A 20,714-nucleotide genomic window follows, 5' to 3' on the forward strand; every position below is an offset into this window, starting at 1 on the left:
AAAAATAAAAATGCTCGTGAAGCCAGCACAAAAGGAGTTTCAGCCCTCATTGATGCCTCGTCTAGGGTTTCAAGGGTTTCGATACCTTTTACAATAATAATTGAAGCAAAAAGCCAAAACATAAATTGACACACACGTTAATTTAAAACGTGTTTCACCTCTCATATCTCGAACACTCTACTAGCGTGGGCACGTAGGCTATCGCACATTATGAGGAATTATTTAGTACACTGAGTGTATCATGTCATTTTATTTATGTGGTATACATGTCCAATGAGATTGTGCTATTGGTACACCTGTCTAATGAGATTATACAACTTAAACATTTTGTCTATGTTAGCTTTTCACATTTATAAAATGAAAAGCTGACATAAACAAAATGTACCATTTAGTGAAAAACTGATATAGATAAAATATCTAAATGGTACAATCTCATTAAACGGATGTACCACATAAACAATATGACGTGGTACATCCAGTGTACTGAATAATTCCTCCGCACATTATTTACCCTCCACTAGTCCATTTTGTGGGATTATTACTCTTCTACTATTAAATGTTATTACAAAGCAAAGACCAATTACTAAACGCTGGCTTGTCCAACATTCATAAGAGCCTAATTTTCTGATCATCTCCTATAATACCATTCAACCTCTTCTGTATCCTTTCTCATACTACAATGTCTACCTTAAACAGCGAAAACATAGATGATCCCAACAAATATGAATATCCCAATTGGTATTCACCGGAAACCGGGATCTACAATAGCACACATCCACCGAGAAACCTGCCTTCAGACACATTTCTTGATGTCGTTTCCTTCCTTTTCTCATGCCAACACAAAGGGGTCTCAGCCCTTATCGATGCCTCATCCGGGGTTTCAATACCTTACTCGGAGCTCTACTCTTCGGTCAAATCCATGGCCTCCGGCCTCCATTCGACGGGCGTCACGAAAGGCGACGTCGTTCTGGTTATGCTTCCGAACTCCATTTACTTTCCTGTCGTTCTTTTGGGAGTGTTGCACTCGGGAGCCATTTTCACTCCCATGAATCCTCTAAGCAGCGTCACGGAAATCGAGAAACGCGTCGCCGATTGCAAGCCTTGTCTTGCCTTCACTGTCCCTGAGAAAGTGGACATCTTTCGGAAACTTGGTGTTGCTGCAATTGGAGTGCCTGATCAAAATGTGAGCCTTGGTGATTTTTTGGACTTTTCAAAGCTTATTTCTAGTGACTATAACTTGGCTTCGAGGCCATTAATTATGCAAGAAGATACGGCGGCAATAATGTATTCTTCTGGAACCACGGGTTTGAGCAAAGGCGTCGTATTGAGTCATGGAAATTTTATAGCCATGATCGAGCTTTTTGTGCGGTTTGAGGCCTCGCAATACGACTATCCGAGCTCGGAGATCGTTTATTTAGCGGTTCTGCCGATGTTCCATGTTTACGGCCTCGCCTACTTCGCAATGGGGTTGTTTTCTCTTGGTTCCACCGTCGTTGTGATGAGAAAATTTGACATGAATGAGGTGGCGAGGGCCGTAGAAAAATATAGAGTTACACACATTGCTGCTGTTCCGCCGATATTAACGGCCTTGACAAAGGCTGCCAAAAACAATGGTGGGAAAAGCTTTCGAAGCTTGAAGCAGGTTTCATCTGGGGCTGCTCCTCCAAGTAGGAAGATGATTGAAGAACTTGTCCAGGTTTTTCCTCACGTTGATTTCATTCAGGTACAATTTACAAGGGAATATTATTTATTTATTTATGTTTTCAAAGCAACTTTTATTTCTCCATAACCTAGAATGATGCCACCCATATACACATGCATATTCGGTACAATTTACAAGGAATATTATTTTTCTTCAAGCAATATACAGTCCACCATAACCTAGAAAAGATTCTTTTCTTTCCATATATGGACGAGTTTTCATTATATTAATATTCGGTTCATTCAGATACGAAAGGATTGAGATCTTCAACATTTTTTATTATTTATTATGCACATATATCAATTAGCTTAACTTATTCGCTAAAAAAAAAAAGAAAAAGAAAAAGAAAAAGAAAAAGAATCCTCACGTTTTGGCAATATGTATATACACACACATAGCCAAATTTAAATCTTTTTCGAAATCTTTAAAAGATAAAATATAAAGTATGATTTCTATAAGTCTCAAACAGTACTATGATATAAAAGCCAACAGGTGTTAGTCTAGTTGGTAAAGATGGGGTGAGATAAGCAAGAAATCTTAGGACCCGTTTAGTTCACTGATTCAAATTTTTAATTTGAGTTAAGATATGACTTTTTGTGAGAACTTTTTACTGTAGTAAAAAAATTAAATGTGACTGTTTCTGAGAGCTTTTTACTGTAGCAAAATTCGAGTCAGTGAAATGAACGGGCCTTTAATCTCTATCATGAGAAAAGCTAGCTTGTATTAAAAAAAAAGATTTACCTCCCTGAGGACCTCCTTACTTACCTCCCTGAGGTACTCCTTCTCACTTACCTCCTTGAGGTACCTCTTCTTACTTACCTCCTTGAGGACATCATTGAGGTACCAAGCTCAGGATACTGAGCTCAAAGTATTAGGCTCAACTTATCCAGCTCAATTTAAGTTTAGAATTTTTAAATAGTTTACGTAGAATGTCACATTAGACTTGTGAAAAATTATGGAATAACAATTTTTTTTTTTTAAGGGGTATGGCATGACTGAATCGACCGCAATAGGAACCCGTGGCTTCAATACGAAAAACTGCAGGGATTATTCTTCGGCAGGACTTTTGGCACCAAACACACAAGCCAAAGTGGTGGATTGGAAAACTGGATCCTTGTTGCCCCCTGGCAACAGTGGTGAACTTTGGTTAAGAGGACCAGGAGTTATGAAAGGTAATAAAATTTTCCTCGTTTCACGTAATATTCTTGAAGCTTCAAAATAATAAGATTCTAAAAAAAAAAATAAAAGCTAAAAATAATAAAAGAAATTCTCTGGTACGCCTGATGTATCGGTAAGTCAGTTTTTTTAACCGTTAGATTTGCGTATTTTTTATTTTTACGTGATTTTATACAAATCTAACAGTTAGAAAATTTAACTTACTGATATGTGTATCAAATAAGATCCTAAATAATAAGGGGATATTCCATTATTCCTTTCTGCGACAAAAGGGGTACATAAATTATCTTTTTAAAAAAGCTTAAAACTTCCTCGTCTTGCGTAACAGGGGCACTCCTTTAAAAAACAAAAGGGTCATTACATAAATGTACCTCTTACTTTTAACCTTCTTTTTATAATTATCTTTTTATTATTAGAAAGTATAAAGGTATCCTTTCGATGTGAAAAAACTTGTTTCAATTTTATCCCCACACACTTTATAAACGAAAAACAAGAGAAAAGATAAAATATATATATATATATCCTTATTTAGGTCGAAAGGGAATTAAAATAAATTTTTTAAATCCAAAATATACCTAATTTGTAGTTTGGAAAAACTTGATAGTAGAAATTAAGAAATAATTAGAGCTAGAATGAATTTTATCTTTCCATTAGCCTACACAACTTTTTATCATTAATTGATGTGATGATTTTCTAAATACCAACGTATAAAAAAATGACAATTCATATGTTGAGATGAAAGTCATGATATAACCTAGCTAGCATTATTTTATCAAAATTGTACTTCCGAATTAAAGTAGATTTTTGACTTACATTTACTCTTGAGTTTCTAGGATACCTAAATAATGATTCGACAACGATGTCTTCAATCGACAAAGATGGGTGGCTACGTACAGGAGATATTGCTTACTTTGACCAAAATGGATATTTATATATAGTTGATCGATTGAAAGAGATGATCAAATACAAAGGCTTTCAGGTATAAAATTATTATTATTATATATTATTATTATTATTACTGTTATTATTATTATTGCACAACGGCAAATATAAAAAACAGAAATGGTAGAAAATAGGCCAATATGAAAAGTTTAAAAAATATATAGATCAATTTTTAGTTATAAAAATTAATAAGCCATAATTTGTCAAGTTATGGTTCATAACCAGATAAGTTATGGATAAACTTGTCAAGTTATGGTTCATAACCAGACAAGTTATGGACAAAAACAGTAATTTGGCCTATTTATTAACTTATGTAAACTATTAGCCTATTAATTTTAATTCATCTCAAATCTTGGCTTATTTTTCTCTTTCTCCCTATAAAGAATCCACCTTATATTAATTGTGTTGTCAAATACCATTATCGTGTTTTTAATCTTTTTCATTAATATTTGTTCACCGTATAATTTTGAAAAATGCTTTTTTATTTAAATTGTAACCACTTAATTTGCAGATTGCTCCAGCGGATTTAGAGGCTGTGTTGGCTTCCCATCCTGAGATACTCGATGTTGGTGTGACGGCGTAAGTTTACACATATTGCTAATCTTTTAGGTGCAGTTATACAAGAGTTTTTTTACGCTCATCAGTTTTAACTATCGATAGAAACTGTTATTTTAATCGTTGGATTAACAATTTTTAACTTCTTGACATGTGATTAAAACAATTCTTTGTTGCTAATGTGGTCACTCATATATTATCAAATTGTTAAAAATTTAATCTAACGATTAAAAAAAAGTTAATTTCTGTAATTACAGAAGACAGTTCTGGTCTACAATGGACCAAGAGGAGTTAATTCTTGCTCATTGTTTTCATAAAAAAATTTTAAGCAAATTTTTTTTTAATCTGCTTTTATATATCTAGTGTCATGGATGAAGATTGTGGGGAGATACCGGTGGCATTTGTGGTTAGGAAGCAGGGAAGCTCGCTTTGCCATGAAGATGTCATAAACCATGTGGCTCGACAGGTACTCTTTTATTATTTATTATTTATTATTTATATTTTTCTGTTGTATTCGTGTTGAGTAATAATAAGCATCATGAAAAATTTTCGCATAATAATAGAAGTAACCCTTAATATTGTAATTATTAAAAAAAAAAAAAAAAAAAAAAAAAAAAAAAAAAAATTTTTTGGTTTCACATCTACAACTTTTTATTTTTTATTTAAAAAAAAAAAAAAAAAAAAAAAAAAAAAAAAAAAAAACTTCTAGGTTTTAGCATTACAACTTGATCATTTTGATTTGAGGTAACATTGCAAAAATTAGAAAAACGTGTGTACAGTATCTACTTCAAATCTAAAGAATAAAACAGCTAATTAAACTATCATAAGATACTTTAATTATAAAACGATCATTGAAAGTTAAAAATGTCCTTTTTTTTTTTTAGTACTACTTTAGCCTCAAAAGAAGTGCCATGATTTGTTTTTTTCTTTTAATTTTTTGTTTCAAGCGTTCACTTTCCAAAGTTTTCATTCTTTTTCACACTAGGGTTCTACGTACACATGCTTGCTTAGTATACATAGATGTCTGTGTTGGCAGGTTGCACCGTACAAGAAGATCAGAAAGGTGGTATTTACAAATTCGATACCCAAATCTCCGGCCGGAAAAATCCTCCGGAGAGAACTCAGGGAGTCCTTAACTTCTAAACTCTAAGGCCATGTGTTATATGGCGCACAAGAATTATATATATATATACATATATATAATAACTATAATAATGTGTGTCTGTATTTTTCTAGCTTGTGTGCTTAACGTTGTATGTCATCTACGTATTTTTTAATAAAGTTCGTACTATGTTAAGGAGCTACCTTCTTGGATCATAAGAATTAGAGGCAGGCCCAGCAGCCCAAATGAAAAATTTCGGGCTTAGTCGACCCTAAAGATGGGAGGATCGGCCTAACCTGACTTTAAATCCCGATTGCTTAGAATGTTATAATAAAGCATTTTCAATTTTTTATTTTTAAAAAAAACAAAGATGTTCATGCCCACTCGGCCTAGTCTGTATTAGGTTTTGGGCTCAAAACCTTGGCCCAGTCTGACTCAGAGGTCCGGGCCAGACCCGGGTTAAAAGTGACGGGTCTTGGACCGACTGGTTTCGCCGGAGTTAACCATGCAGTTCTAATAAGAATTAGTGACTTGTAACTTCTTTGCCTTATAAATAATACTGCTTTTTGTATTATTAGGGATTCAAATCACCTGTCCGATTTTTACTATCTCAAATGGTGCTTAACCAATCACCGTATGACACGTGATTAAATGGATTGAAATATTAAAGCATAAAATAGTCAATTAAAATGCATTTTAAATCTTTTCAATGATATGACATAATGTGGTTGGTTAAACACAATTTAAGCTCAAAGAATGGAGTAGTTTGGCCAAGAAAACAACCAGGAGCTGCTAATCAGATGCACTCCACTCCAGTAGATCAACTAGCACAAAACCAGGAAGAGAGTGAATAGAAAATGTTCCCAAAGCAACTTTTATTTACTGTCTGTTGTTTTGTAATTGCATGAAGCTTTTTTTTTTTAAGGAAACCTTTAAGATAAAAAAAAAGGAAAAAAAAAAAAAAGAAACCATTTATGCATGAAAATTTTACCATTACATCTTCGACTACTTGGGAATATTTACAATAAATAAATAAATAAAACGATTAGCTTAAAAAATTGATTAGTATACAAATATAAATACAAAATGAAAAACAATAACAAAGAAAATTTAACATATCTCTCCATAAAAAAAATTAACATACCTCCATGTAATTTTTTAGAATAATGGTTGAAAGGTAGACAATAGGGTTTTGCTCTAGATGTTTAAAATAGAAATAATTTATAATTTGTCAATATGATATTAAGAGTGTGTGGAGAAAAAAAAAACGCCCTCTATCATTAGTTTCCCTTATGTAATAAAATTCAATTATATAATTAAATCTATTGTCCTTTTTTGTCATTTTATTTTAAGGTGTTTTCATAATTAGAAATTTTTAATTTAAGAGGAGTGTGGAGAGTAAAAATGGGGTGCATATAGAACCACCTTTAAGTAATTGTTGCCACTGCTTAGTTTCAAATCTCTTTGTTTTGAACCCAAAAATGGGAAATAGAAGAAAATAACTTCTAATTATATATTGTTATTGTTAGACCAGACAAACACAATAATGGCGTTCTGAATGGATAAAATGATTAAATCAACCATCTTTAAACAGAAATAAAAAATTATGTGAAGTAAAATGTAGAATAATCAAATGAACACAGTGATATGGTTATTTAACGTAGCCAAAAACCTTTTCAGGTAAAAACCACGTGTGCTGATCACACCAGCACAAAGAAGATTTCACTATCACTAAATGCAATTAAAAAGCTTGGTACAAGAAACCACTCGAATCTACACCAATTCTTAACTCACAGTGACTCCTCTTGACTCGCCTTCAGACTCTTTACCTTACTCAAAGTCTTTTACTCGCCTTCGGTCCTCCTGACGTACTCCAAGCACGATGCTCGCCTTCAGTCGTCCTAACTAACTCCAAGCGCAACGATCCGCATTCAGCTCCTCCTCGGACCTACTCTTGATCCTCACAAAATCCACAGACTATAGGGTTTGAGAGTTACAAATGAAACCTAACAAAAGTTATGGATATCTCTCACTCTTAAGCACAAAGGAGAACACTCAATTTTTCTCTCACAAAATGAACATTCAAATTTTGTCCGTGCTCTATACCTCAAAGGTCACAAGGTGACCTTTTCATATAATGAACCCGGATATAAGAAATGCCTAGGATCTCCCCACTTGATCAGGGTTGAGCTTTGATTGCGATCTTCTCATGAATTTCTAATGTAATCGCTTCATTGAATTCACCTGTCATTGTGTGAATAGAATTTCTGATCTTGCAGCTGCCAATACAATCTAGACAGACAACTCGTGATTTGATAACAAAAATGCATTCAATCATGATTTCAATCAAATCCGAAATTAATTAGAAAAATCCTAAAAGAAATGTCCAGAAAAATATTGTTAATGATTGAATTGATCCTAAATGAACATAGACACAATTATGCACAAGGAACAATTTCTCAAAATTCGAAATTCTAAGAAATTACAGAAAATAGATGAGATAAATTTTTGATAAGCAAATCAAAAATATTATCTCATATATAATCAGCAATTCATTCTTGCAAAAGAATCAAAAAATCAACCTGTGATGATAACCAACATAATCTTATTATCCAAGTGAATCGGGCTATTATGAAAACAAACCAACCAAATTGCAATCAACTAATAAGGAAACATTGTTAAAACAAGTAACAAATAATTAAAATAATTTTGATACAAGAATGTCAACATCAATGCACAAATCTCACGCGAACCATAAATGTCAAGTAGGAAGATTTGTACGACGTAGAATTAAAAATCCTAACATTTATTATACCAAGATCACTATAAAGTACCAAATCCTCTAAAATAGAAAACATAAAAAAGGAGAAGTAGTTTTTTTTATTTTTTTTTATTTTTCTAAAGAATAAAAAAAGTAGTTAAGACACAAGCTAAATACTAATGGGGTATTTAGTTGGAGGATTCAAACCATGATTTGAATCATGGTTTATAGTTCGTTACAGTGTTTTCTCTCACAAAAAATACACGTAAATCGAAAATAATTCTAATCACATGATTCTAATTCATGAACTAAACGTCTCCAGCACTCTCACACATAACACTATATATATATATATATAAAATATATATATATATATATATATTTCACTCCAATTTGCCGTGCAACACCGTAGCTCTATTTATATATAGTTGAGGTTGGCTTTCAAATTTATGAGCATGCAAAGAGTAAAATACTACCACTTATTTTGGTTAAATAATAGCACATAGGGTGGTATAACACTACCACACCTCTAGAGTAAGATTATAATATTTCTACTCATCCGGATGTGTGTTGTATAACTGCACTACTCATTCGGTGTTGGTTGTATAACACCTCAACTCCCGGTGTTGATTTCAACATTTACAACAGTATTTTCTTTTATAAAAATTTAAATTTTTATTCTAACTTATAAATCAAGAGGTCATGAATCTTTTTATGGTTAATTTACTTTTCCTCTGCGACAGTTTTTGTTTTCTTTTTTCTTTTTTTTTTAAGTGGAGAAGAGTCCTTTGATCTTTGGGTGTCGCTGTTAGCTCAAGTACCCTCTGTCGGCATGAAACTACGCCACTTAGGGTAACTTCTTTGTGTCGAGTTGAGCCTCGATCCTCGAGCACCGTTTCTCTTAAGGCCCTTCTCCTTTGTAGATCTAACTTGCATCTCATTATTTTTTTGTGGGTTGAATTATCAAGACTCCGTTCATTTCACCGATTCGAGTTTAGAATTCGAGTTTTGTTATAGTAAAAAGCTCTCAGAAATAGTAATATCTAACTTTTTTGCTACAGTAAAATGCTCTCACATAAAATCACATCTCAACTCGAATTAAAAACTCAAATCAGCAAACTAAACGGGCCCCAAATTATTATATAATTTCATTATTTACCTAATAATAATCACAATTAAATTAATAAATTTCTTAATTATAGTAAAATGATATCTATTATCGAGTTAATAATACTACAGCCTACGTAAATGTAACACTATTTACTAAATAAAACTCTTATTTACTTGATAAATAATTGAATAGAAAATTTCATTTTAATACTTTGTATTATATCAAAATATGAGTTTAATACTCTCTGTTTTTATAAAATTTTATGTTGGTACTTTGACCTTTTATAAAATATTTTTTCAGTACCTCAGAACCCCTTTTTGGACACAAAAAAATAATATTACCCTTCTTATAAAATGTTGACCATAATTTTGAGTTAAAAAAAAACTTTTTAAAAAATGTTGACCCAAAAAAGAAAGAAGCATGTTCTTTTAAGGATCTTTGGGTGTTTGGTTGTAGGCATAACATTGCTTAAAGAGTTTTTTTTTTTTTTTAACTCAAAATTTTGGTCAACATTTTATAAGAAAGGTAATTTTGTCCTTTTATGTCCAAAAAAGGACTCCAATGTACTAAAAAAAGATTTGTAAAAGGCTGAGGTACTGACAAGAAATTTTTGAAAGCAGAGAATGCTAAACTCATATTTTGATATAACACAAGTACTAAAATGAAATTTTTCCATAATTGAAAACGAATACATAATATGTTCATCATGTTTAAGAATAAATGTTATTTTTATTAAAAAGAATAATGTTCTTGCAATCACCTAATTATATGATTATACTTAAAAAAGTCAAAATTTGGGAAAGTTTTTAAAAAACTCTAGAGAACTATTGCAATTTTTCAAAATACTAGTTATTAGAATGCGCCTCTCGCGTGCATTTCTTGCATTTTTTAGATATTAAAATCTTGTACATTTTCTTCTAAAATTTAATTGTACTCATTTATTACTCTCGTAGTAGTTGAGTTTGTAAGAAAAAAAAAGGTTTCGTGGAGAACATATTTATAATTAGAAACGGGAAAATTAGATAATAAATAATTTATGAGATACATATAAAAAAATTTATTAATGTTGTATGACAGGAGAAAAAATGACTACAAGGAAAAAAAATTTGGCATTTGTATATTTGAGAAAATTTATTTTAGTCATAGTAGATTAGGAAAAGAGTGTAACAAGTTTGAAAAGCAACAAAAAATAAGTAGTAGAAAAATGAGGAACAAAAAAATAAAGGGCAAAAGAATTTAAATAGAAAAGAAGGGAGGGAAAAAAATTAAGGAAAAAAGTAAAAAGCAAGGGAAAAAAGGGGAGGGGGAAATTCATTAGAAACGAATTGTTTTTTACATACATATCAACATGACAATTAGAGAAAAAGTTTTATGGGGATCACATTGGAAAAAGGAGAAAAAAGAAAGTGTATTAATAAGAAAAATGATAAGAATGAAAAAGCGAGGAAAGCAACAAAAATAATTTCTTGAGCAAAGACAACTTAAAAACAGTAAAAATAATTTAACAAAGTGCATATTAAAATGGACAAGATATTAGAGAGGTGAAAGCAACAAAAAAAAAGTGGTATAAGAGTGAGGAGGAAAAAAGATGAAAGCCAAAAGACGTAAATAGACAAGAAGGAAGGACAAAACACTAAAAAAAAGAAAGGCGAAAAGGTAGCAGAAAAAATAGAAAGAAGAGATCCGTAGAAAAAATGGATTGTTTTTCTTCCAAAAAAAAGGATTTTTTTTATATATGTTAAAGATTATTTATTAGGTACATGAAATAAATTTAGGGTGGTTTCATAAAAAAAGATGTTTAGGTGGAGACACATATAAGAAAAAAAAATATTTTAAGAGGAAAATTAAGAAAAAATATTGATGAGGATCATATTTGAAAAAAGAAGGAAAAAAAATGATATGAGAATAGAAAAAGACGGAGAGAAGACAAAAAAAGCCACAAAAAATTATTTCACTAAGACAATTAGAAAAAAAAATATTTATGAGGATTGCATCTAAAGTAATAAAAATATATAGTGAGAAAAATAATAAGATTAAATAAGAGAAAGAGAAGAAAATGAAAATGAGGGACTAATAAAGCAAAACAGGAGGACCTAAAAAAGAAAGAAGAAAAATAAAGAAAGAAAAGAATAAGAAAAAAAAAAGCAAAAGAAGAAAAAAAAAGAAATGAAAAAAATAATGGTTGTATTTAGAATTGATCCCATTTTTATTTTTCACATTTTTTGATAACGAAAAAATGAAAACGTTTCTAAAACCGCATTTGGCGCAATAAAGATAAAAAATGAAAATGAAAACGATTTTTTTGTTTAGTGTAAAATGAGAAAAAAATAAAAAATGACTTTTAATCATTTTTTATTTTTTATTTTCATTTTTTTCTCTTTTAAACAGAGAGAAAAAAATAGAAACATTAATAAATTTTTTTATACTAAAAATAATTTTTTAATAAAATTATTAAACATATTTTTAAAAATAATTTTTATTAAAAATATTTTTATTCTCATTTTTATATAAAAAATAAAATTATTTAAAAACGAGACCAACACAATGAGTCCACTAAAAAAACATCGATTAATGAGTGCACTGCAAGTGCAGGGCACGAAAAACAAAGAAGAAGAAGAGAGAGGCAAAAAAACAGGGGAAAAAAACGACAAAACATATTTTGTCCTAGCCCTCACAAGGTCGAAACGTTTCGTTTTGGAAAAACCTTTTCAGGCTTTTAAGTATCTTCCCATGCTTTGATCAAAACGGCGACGTTGCGATTGAAATGCCCCCCTTCTCTTTTTTTAGGTAATTCTTTTTATTTTTATTTTTTACTTTTACCGTCAATTTATTTATTATTTTATTTTGATTCTTTTTAATATAAAGTTTATTTATTTATTTATTTTAACTTTTTATTTTTTTTGTCTTTGTTCTTTTTATCTTAAAATTTATTTATTTATTTATTTTAATTATTTTTGACCTTTTTTCAATTGTCTTGAAATTTAATTTTTTCGTTGTAGTAACTTTTATCCTAAAGCATATTTCTTTTTAGTGAAGTTTCTAGGGTTTGAAATGTGAGGAGAAAAAATATGTGCTCAAAATAGTGCTGAAACTTTAGACGGGCCGTCCGCGACCGCCCGAAAAAATTAAATTTGAGCACGACACCTGAACCTACCCGCCCGAAGAATTCAGGCCGCCCGCCCAAGCCTGAAAATACCATTGGGTGGGCCGTGGGCTTGGTTTTGGCTGCCCGAGCCCGCCCGAATTGTTCAAAAAAAATATATTTTTTATTATATTTTTTAATTTTTTTTAATATTGTATTATATAAAAACTAAAATCAACACACACTATTAACACAATGTAAAAAAATTAATTTTGTATATTAATTTTTAAATTTATAATTCATGATTGTCTCGTTAAAAACTTTACCAAGAAAAACCCAATTGGGATAAAAACATGGTAAGAAAAAATAGTGCAATCATTTTGTGATGAATTACAAATTTTACAAACATACAATGTCTAAATATTACAATTACAATGTCCAAAGCAAATAAATATTTACAAATTACAATTTAATTTGAACCTAAAGGATCGTCTTCAAAGCGAAATGTTAATCTATTAAATCCATCTATCCATTTCTGGCTTGCCAGCGAAATTGTGTCTTGTAAACGTTGATTGGTACGATCCTAATCCTTAATGCACACCAAATTTCAACAATGTCCCTTTGCAACGTGTTTCGGCGTTCCTCAAGTATTCGTCTGGTTGTACTGAAGGCTTGTTCAAATAAAATAGTGGAGACTCGGATTGAAAAAATATCAATTGTCATTCGAGTTAGGATTGGCCAAGTTAATGCTCGTGCCCTCCACCATTGAACTAAATCAAACAATTCTCCACTACCGTCGACTACTAAGCTCTCACTGAGGTATGTCATAAGCTCGTTGAAGCCACCGCCACCACTTCTTGATGAAGATCCACTCCCAGCTTCTATTTGAGTTGTCTTCTTCTTCTTCTTCAACTTGAAAACATTCATGAATGAATGCGGGTTTTCATCTCTTTGTTGTGGTTTATGTACTCCAGAATTTGTGTTTCTAAACCTATTCTCATATTTGCTATAGAGAGAAAATATTTTTTCCTTTATTTTCAGAAATTGGTCAGAACAATTGATGCCTAAAAATTCACTTAAGTTTTCTAAACCACTTTCTAAATCTTCTAATTTTAATCTAGGATCAATAATAGTACTGAAACCATACAACATTAGTAATTTAGACCAATATTTTTTAAATTTCTTTTCCATAGAAGCTATAGGAATTGCTAAAAGTGGGTCCTTCCTAAATTCACTAAATAAAATACTCATTCTTAAAAGTTCACCTAAAGCTAAAGGTGATGTTAGGTAATATGTTCCACAAAATTTTAAAGTAACTTTATGAAATCTACCTAAAAATTGATACAAAATTTCAGCAATTTGCCAATCATATGCGTCTATGTGGCTTACTCCTAATTTTACACTGATATAGTTTGTTATAGCATCCTTATAAGGGATGCATTGTCGAAGCATTATATAAGTTGAGTTCCATCTTACAGGCATATCTAGGGCTAATGCTCTAGGAGTTAGATTTAATACTTGTAAGAACCTAAACCAATCTTGTTGTCTTGAGTTACTACCCTGAATCCATGCAATACTATCTCTAATTGCTTTTATATGAATAGCCATTGATTTTAAACCAGATCTAACTATTAAATTAATTGCATTGCATGCACAACGTTGGTGAAAAATATCACCATCACCAAATAAATATAAATCATTTTTAAAATATTCAATTGCTTTAGTAAATGCACTAGCATTATCTAATGTTATAGCCATCACTTTATCTCTAAATTTATATTCATCAATTACATTTAATATTGTATTATAAATTAAATCGTCGCTATGTGATCCTAGAACACAATTAAAACCTAATATTCTCTTATCTAACTCGAAGCCTTTAAAGTAACGTCCGGTTACAGATAAACAATCTTTGTTGGCAACGGCAGATCAAATGTATGCCGTTATAGCAACGCAACCACTAGTAGAGTGTAAAATGTTTATTAATGCTTCTTTTTCTTGTTTAAATAATTTTAACAAATCTTTCTTAAGAGTAGTTTTTGAAAAAAAAAACTGTGCATTAGGATTGTATACAACTTTAACATATCATTGCCAATTAGGATGCTCTACAAAACTAAGTGGTTGATCTAATGCAGCTACCATTTGCGCAACTTCCATACGATCTACTTGCGAATTGTATTTTTAAGTGGTTAGACCATCGGTTGTACGATCAAAAGATAATTATGTTGGCCGAATTCGGCTCCGCTTGTTTGGCCACACTTTTGAAGACACTTTTCGGAGTGTCTTCTTAAGTGTGTTGTACCGTGAATAGTGTCACCTTATAATTTAGAATAGCAATATTTACATTTAGCTATGTGTTTAATGTTATCGTCATTGTCGACCTCCTCAAATGTGTCGAAGTGATCCCAAACTGTTGAGGTGCGCTTGCATTTCCTCTTCGAGGTTGCAACACTTGCAGACATAACAACATTTGCAGACGCAGTAGCACTTGCACTCGCCTCTCCTCCACACCCACCACCATTGCGACCACGATCTCCAGTACGTTCACCACGGCTCAGATTTGCAGGTTCATCAGTTGGTTTTGTTTGCGACTCCTGCGTAATAAATTCATTAGTAGGAAATTGCCATTCTTCCATGTTTTGTTGGGCATCAACAGGAATACCACCATAACCAAAAGAATCCATTATAAAAAATTGAGAGAGAAAGCTTTAGGATATTGTGATAGTTTTTGGAAAAATTGTGAGAGAGATTTGAGGGATTGAGAGAGATTGAGAGAGTTTAGGTGCGAAAAATGTTTAGGGGATATGGGGTATTTATAGAGAAATTTTTGGGTTAAAAATTTAATTTTCCCCCCAAATTCGGATCCAACGGTTATTTTTGGTTTCAGCGGGTCGGGTTCGGGCAGGTTTGAGCCGAAAATTGGGCAACAGTAAAAAAAGAACAATTAGAGATCGGGCTTTTGGGCAACGGGTCGGGCGCAAAATTTTAAAAAACTAGCTGTTACATGGGCTCGTGCTTCAGGCAATTCGGGCTTAAATTCGGGCCGGATGAAAAAAATTTTTAAAAATAAAAAAAAAACGACGGTCCATGGTCGGAGAAGGCAAATCGGCAACAGGTTTCCACCATGTGACTGTTCCTCGGGCAGCCCGAGCCCGAGCCCGCCCTAGTGCTTGACGGGCGGCCATGGACCCCTGCCCACTAAACTTGAAAAATTTAGGTATCGGGTAGACCCGTCGGCCCAAACTTCTGGCACTAGTTCAAAATATTTAGACATCGTATTTGGTCAACTTGTTTAATCAAAATTAAAAGGTGAAAGATTTTAAAATGATACTCTTAGGATCCGTTCACTTTGCTGATTTGAGTTTAAAATTCGAGTTTTTTTACAGTAAAAAGCTCTCACAAACAATCACATCTAACTTTTTTGCTACAGTAAAAAGCTCTCACATAAAATCACATCTCAACTCGAATTCTAAACTCAAATCAGCGAAGTGAACAGGACCTTATTTAATAGGATGACTTCAGAGGGTAGTGTATGTAATTTTCTTGGAAAAAAAGAAAATCCCTTTGCCAATGGGCCCAATCGGCGAGACCAGCAAAATAAGCGGTCCTGATCGTTGATCCTTTGCGAAACAACCGGTTCTAATCTAATCACAAAAACACTAGAGACGCATCACAACACATAAGCCCCTCCCTCTCTCTCTCTCTCTTTCAGATCCTCGTCTTCTCCATCTTCCTCCTCCGATTTCTAGGGTTAGGTTTTAACCTCCAAAAATTCCCAAATCTGATCCAGAAATTCTCTCTCTGCAAGTGAAAATGGCGTGGCGGAACTTCTACCACGAGATCAAGGGCTTGAAGGTGAAGGAATTGCCGAACCACGTGAAGCCGATGCTGTCGATCGACTACGCGAAGAAGGCCGTGGAGAGAGCGCTCGACAACTACCACGCCAAGTACATCCAGACGAGCTCCATCGACCCTCTCTACCATGTCTGCTTCGGCGGCATGATCTTCTCCTACCTCGTCGCTCTTCCCGAGGAGCGCCGCCACCTCGAGCACCAGCAGCACGCCAAGGAACACGGCCATTGATCAATTTCATCTTCGGTATGGCGATTATTCTTCTGTTGATTTTGTGTTTTTTTGCTCTTTTTTCTCTGGTTTTAAGGTCGTAAAGTTTTGGTCTTTCGAGTATTGATTTGATAATGAGGGGATTTTTGTTCGTGATAATATATTCTTCTTGGGCAATTCGATTTAATTAGGGTTTTTTTAAGGGCTGTATCTTTGCGGACTTTTATGCGTTTGATTGATAATGAGGGGACTTTAGTTCATGGTGATGCATTCTTCTTGGGCAATTCGATTTGGTTATTTTTTAGGGCTATGAAGTTTTGGAATTTTAAGTATTTGATTGATAATGAGGGGATTTTAGTTCATGGTGATATTTTCTCCTCGGACAATTCGATTTAATTAGGGTTTTTAAGGCTATAAATTTTTGGACTTTTAAGCATTTGATTGATAATGAGGGCATTGTAGTTTATGTTCTTCTTGCGTAATTCGATTTTTTATTTTTATTTTTGCTGGTTTGGGGTTATAAAGCTTCGGTCCTTTAAGTGTTGATTGATAATGAGAGGAATATAGTTCATGATGAGGCATTCTCCTTGGATAATTCTATTTAATTAGGGTGTTTAGGGTTATTAAGTTTTGTTTTTTCAAGTATTGACTGATAATAAAGGAACTTTAGTTCATGATGATATATTTTCCTTGGACGATTCAATATAATTAGGGTTTTCTTACAGCTATAAAGTTTTGGTCTTTTAAGCATTTAATTGATTCAGTTAATAGGGATATATTCTCCTTGATTCTTTTTTTTTTTTTTGCTGGTTTTGTTATACAGTTTTGGTCTTTTAAGTATTGATTGTAATGAGGGGATTATAGTTCATGTTGGTGCATTCTCCTTGGACAATTGTATTTAATTATGTTTTTTTTTTTTTCCTGGTTTAGGGTTATAAAATTTCGTTCTTTCAAGTATTGATTGACAAGGAGGAGATTTTATTTCAGGATGAAATATTCTTCCAGGAGTCCAGGACAATTCGATTTAATTAGGGTTTTTTAGGGCTATAAAGTTTTGGACTTTTAAGCATTTGTTTGATAATTATGGGATTTTAGTTCATGATGATATATTCACAACTCGATTGAATTGCGGGGTTTTCAGGGCTATATTGCTTTTGAATTTTAAGCATTTCTGTGATAATAAGGGGATTTTAGTCCATGATGATATATTCACAACTTGATTAGATTGGCGTTTTTATAGGGCCATATAGTCTTGGACTTTTAAGCATTTGATTGATAATGAGGGGATTTTAGTTTATGGAGATGTATTCTTCTTGCATAATTCGATGTTATTAAGTTTTTTTTTTCTTTTTCTTTTTTTCTTTTGGCTGCTTTGGGGTTATAAATTTTTGGTCTTTAAATGTTGATTGATAATTAGGGGATTGAAGATGCATTCTCCTTGTACAATTCTATTTAAATAGGATTTTTTTCCTGGTTTAGGGTTATAAAGTTTTGTTCTTTCATACATTGTTTGATAATGAGGGGATTTTATTTCAAATGATATATTCTACTAGGAAATTTTGATTTTATTAGGGTTTTTGTTCGTTTCTTCTGGGCTGTGTTAAAGAATTTTTTTCTTTTTAAATGTTTTGTTATTTGAAATGCATTTTTGATGGGGGAATTATGACCATATATTCTAACATTAAATTATTTTGTATCTGAGTCTTAGATGTGTTTGTATGATGGGTAAACGGATATCCATTGAATACTTTTACTTCTGATTCCTTCATTGTTGATCAATTTCCATGATTTGGGATTGAAGTATACTGTGGTGAAGAAAAGGTTTTCTTTTTCCCTTTTCTTTTCAGAAAGTAAATCTCAACTCAAGGTCATGGAAAAAGAAGTTATACTTAATCCGAGTAAAGCATTTTGAAATTAATTTTCAGACTCAAGGGGTGCGTTTGGAACTCGTTCCAAAATGATTTTGTTTTTTATATGAAAATGAAAATGAAAACGTTTTTAATCTCATACAGAAATCATTTTTGAAAATGCGTTTGGTAGTTTTATCAAGAGATTGTTTTCAGTATAAAAAACTCATTAATATCTCTCTTTTTTTCTCTACTCGAGAGAGAGAAAACGAAAACAAAAAATGAAAAATGACTAAAAGTCGTTTTTCATTTCTCTCTCATTTTACACTAAACAAAAAAATCGTTTTCATTTCCTTTTTTGTCTTTATTACGCCAAACGCCGTTTTAGAAACGTTTTCATTTTTTCTTTTTCGAAAAACGTGAAAAACAAAAAGGGATCAATTCCAAACACGGCCAAGACTTTTCTCTTTGAGTTTGAGTTTCTGTAGTCAATGATATAGGCAGCTTTTCAGACTTAGCACTCATTTGAACAAGAATTATTAAACTTAAAAGTGGTGATATTAGGAAGAAGCCTTTTAGAATTTAGGGTGAAAGTGGAAGTGAAGTTGTTAACTTGTTATGGAAAAGGATAGGAAGATAGGGATGGTGAGCAGGTGAAGATACCAAAGTGTAGCATGAATTTGATTATCACCCGAGTCAAAAAGTTTGTCTTCCCCCAGATGTAGCATCTCTTACCTACTCTGTTGGTACTAAGTTTGTTCCAGGTTGCAAATTTTGGGTATTTCCTTGAAGTTCTTCCTTGAACATTCTTTTCAAACACTAATTGAACAAAGAACCTTTTCCTTGAAATGAGAATCATGTAAAGAATGGAGATGGGCGGACGTTAATGGTGTTCTAAATGAGGCAAGATTCAATGAGAATAGTGTTTTTTTGTTTTTGGTTGTTAGGTTCCAATACCGTTTTATTTGTAGTTTTTCTGTATTCTTTGTAAAGACATCAAAACTCGCTTCTGAAATAATTTACTGTAAAAGCCAAAAGGTGAATAGTGCTATTTGTGTTTCCATTATAAATTTCCTTGGTTTGAGACATCATTAGCTGGTTGGACTCTCCCCCATTCGTATAAGTTTTAACTCTGAGCCAGAATCTGTTTTGCTCAACATATACGAGTGCAAATCGATTTTAGCTATCCCCAAAAAATAGAAGTGTGATTGGCAGTGATAAAACTGTAAATTTTTGGTTAGACATCTCTTCTGCTGCTAAACATTGTTGTTGAGCAAAGCGTTGTACCATGAATAGATTGGACATACAACATACATAACGTTTTAAAAATATAAGTCCACAATGTTGAGTTACTGGACAACCTGTTTTTGACTACTTATGGGTTTTGCGTCTGTTCATTATTGCATTTTCACGAGTTAACATTTTAATCTTGCAGAATGTCTCCCACATTGCTAACTTTTGAGTTGTATTTTCACGAGTTAATTGTGATTATTAGTTCTTTCTATTGTTTTCATTTGTTCACTTATTCTTTGGAAATTAATATCTTCTCTTTTCGAATGCAGGATCCATGAGCTTTACTGGTGTTAATTTGGTGGCCATTCGTTTGTTTGATGCTTTCGTTCTTTCAATATCTGAACATTGTAGACAGAAAGATACTGTCTTCGGTGCATGGCAGCATTTTAGTGATAAAAATAAAAATCTTGATTGAGCAGTTACTTCTTTACTTTGCGCTCTGGCCATTTAAAAAAATAATGGTTATCAGGGGAAAACACCTTTGTAATTTACTGTTGGTCTTTTGGTGATTTATGTTGATGAGATGACATTTTCCTGCTGTCTTTACCCCAAAAGCAGTATTTATCCCTGCAATTCTCTTGTTTTGCCTCCTTTTACCCTCCGAACTTCAAAGTTTTACCTACTTTTTACTTACGGGGCATATGAAACTCATTCTAAAATTATTTTATATTTTTGTATGAAAATAAAAATGAAAGCGTTTTTAATTTCAGACAGAAATCAATTTTAAAAATACGTTTAGTAATTTTATTAAAAGATTGTTTTTAATATAAAAAATTTATTAATCTCTCTATTTCTTTTTATTTGAGAGATGAGAAAATGAAAATAAAAAATAAAAAATAATTAAAAATTAGTTTTTAATTAGAGAATTATTGGTGAAAAATTTTGGATTTCAAGTTCTGATAAAAAAATACTATAGTAGACTTAAAATTATGAGTTTTAAATACATTTACCAAACGGTCTTTAATGTTTATGTTTGGAAGACTAACTAGCTGATGAAGTGATAGTTCCTTTCAATCACCGTATAGTTTTGAGATGAAAAAATGTCTACTCTTGGGGCTTTATTCAAGGCAATACAAGAACA

At 32.2% G+C, this 20,714-nt stretch overlaps 2 protein-coding genes across 3 annotated transcripts; both read left to right on the forward strand.

Moving 5' to 3' along the window:
* The first annotated feature begins 534 nt into the window (after nt 1-534).
* Nucleotides 535-6,007, forward strand: LOC21399895 (4-coumarate--CoA ligase-like 6). 2 transcript variants are annotated; one of them, XM_024168423.1, is made up of 6 exons: nt 535-1,723; nt 2,685-2,874; nt 3,712-3,857; nt 4,332-4,399; nt 4,739-4,841; nt 5,396-6,007. In XM_024168423.1, the coding sequence occupies exons 1-6, from the start codon at nt 680-682 to the stop codon at nt 5,516-5,518; spliced, it is 1,674 nt and encodes a 557-aa protein (XP_024024191.1). In that variant the 5' UTR covers nt 535-679; the 3' UTR covers nt 5,519-6,007. The 2 variants fall into 2 exon arrangements, with proteins under 2 accessions (XP_024024191.1, XP_010087995.1); XM_010089693.2 differs by having other exon boundaries at nt 5,412-6,007.
* Nucleotides 6,008-16,089: 10,082 nt separating this feature from the next.
* Nucleotides 16,090-20,187, forward strand: LOC21399896. The gene is made up of 2 exons (XM_010089694.2): nt 16,090-16,529; nt 19,903-20,187. The coding sequence occupies exon 1, from the start codon at nt 16,245-16,247 to the stop codon at nt 16,512-16,514; it is 270 nt and encodes an 89-aa protein (XP_010087996.1). The 5' UTR covers nt 16,090-16,244; the 3' UTR covers nt 16,515-16,529; nt 19,903-20,187.
* The last annotated feature ends 527 nt before the right edge of the window (nt 20,188-20,714 follow it).

This window comes from Morus notabilis, unplaced genomic scaffold (assembly GCF_000414095.1).
Source record: "Morus notabilis unplaced genomic scaffold, ASM41409v2 Scaffold193, whole genome shotgun sequence".
NCBI lineage: Eukaryota > Viridiplantae > Streptophyta > Magnoliopsida > Rosales > Moraceae > Morus > Morus notabilis.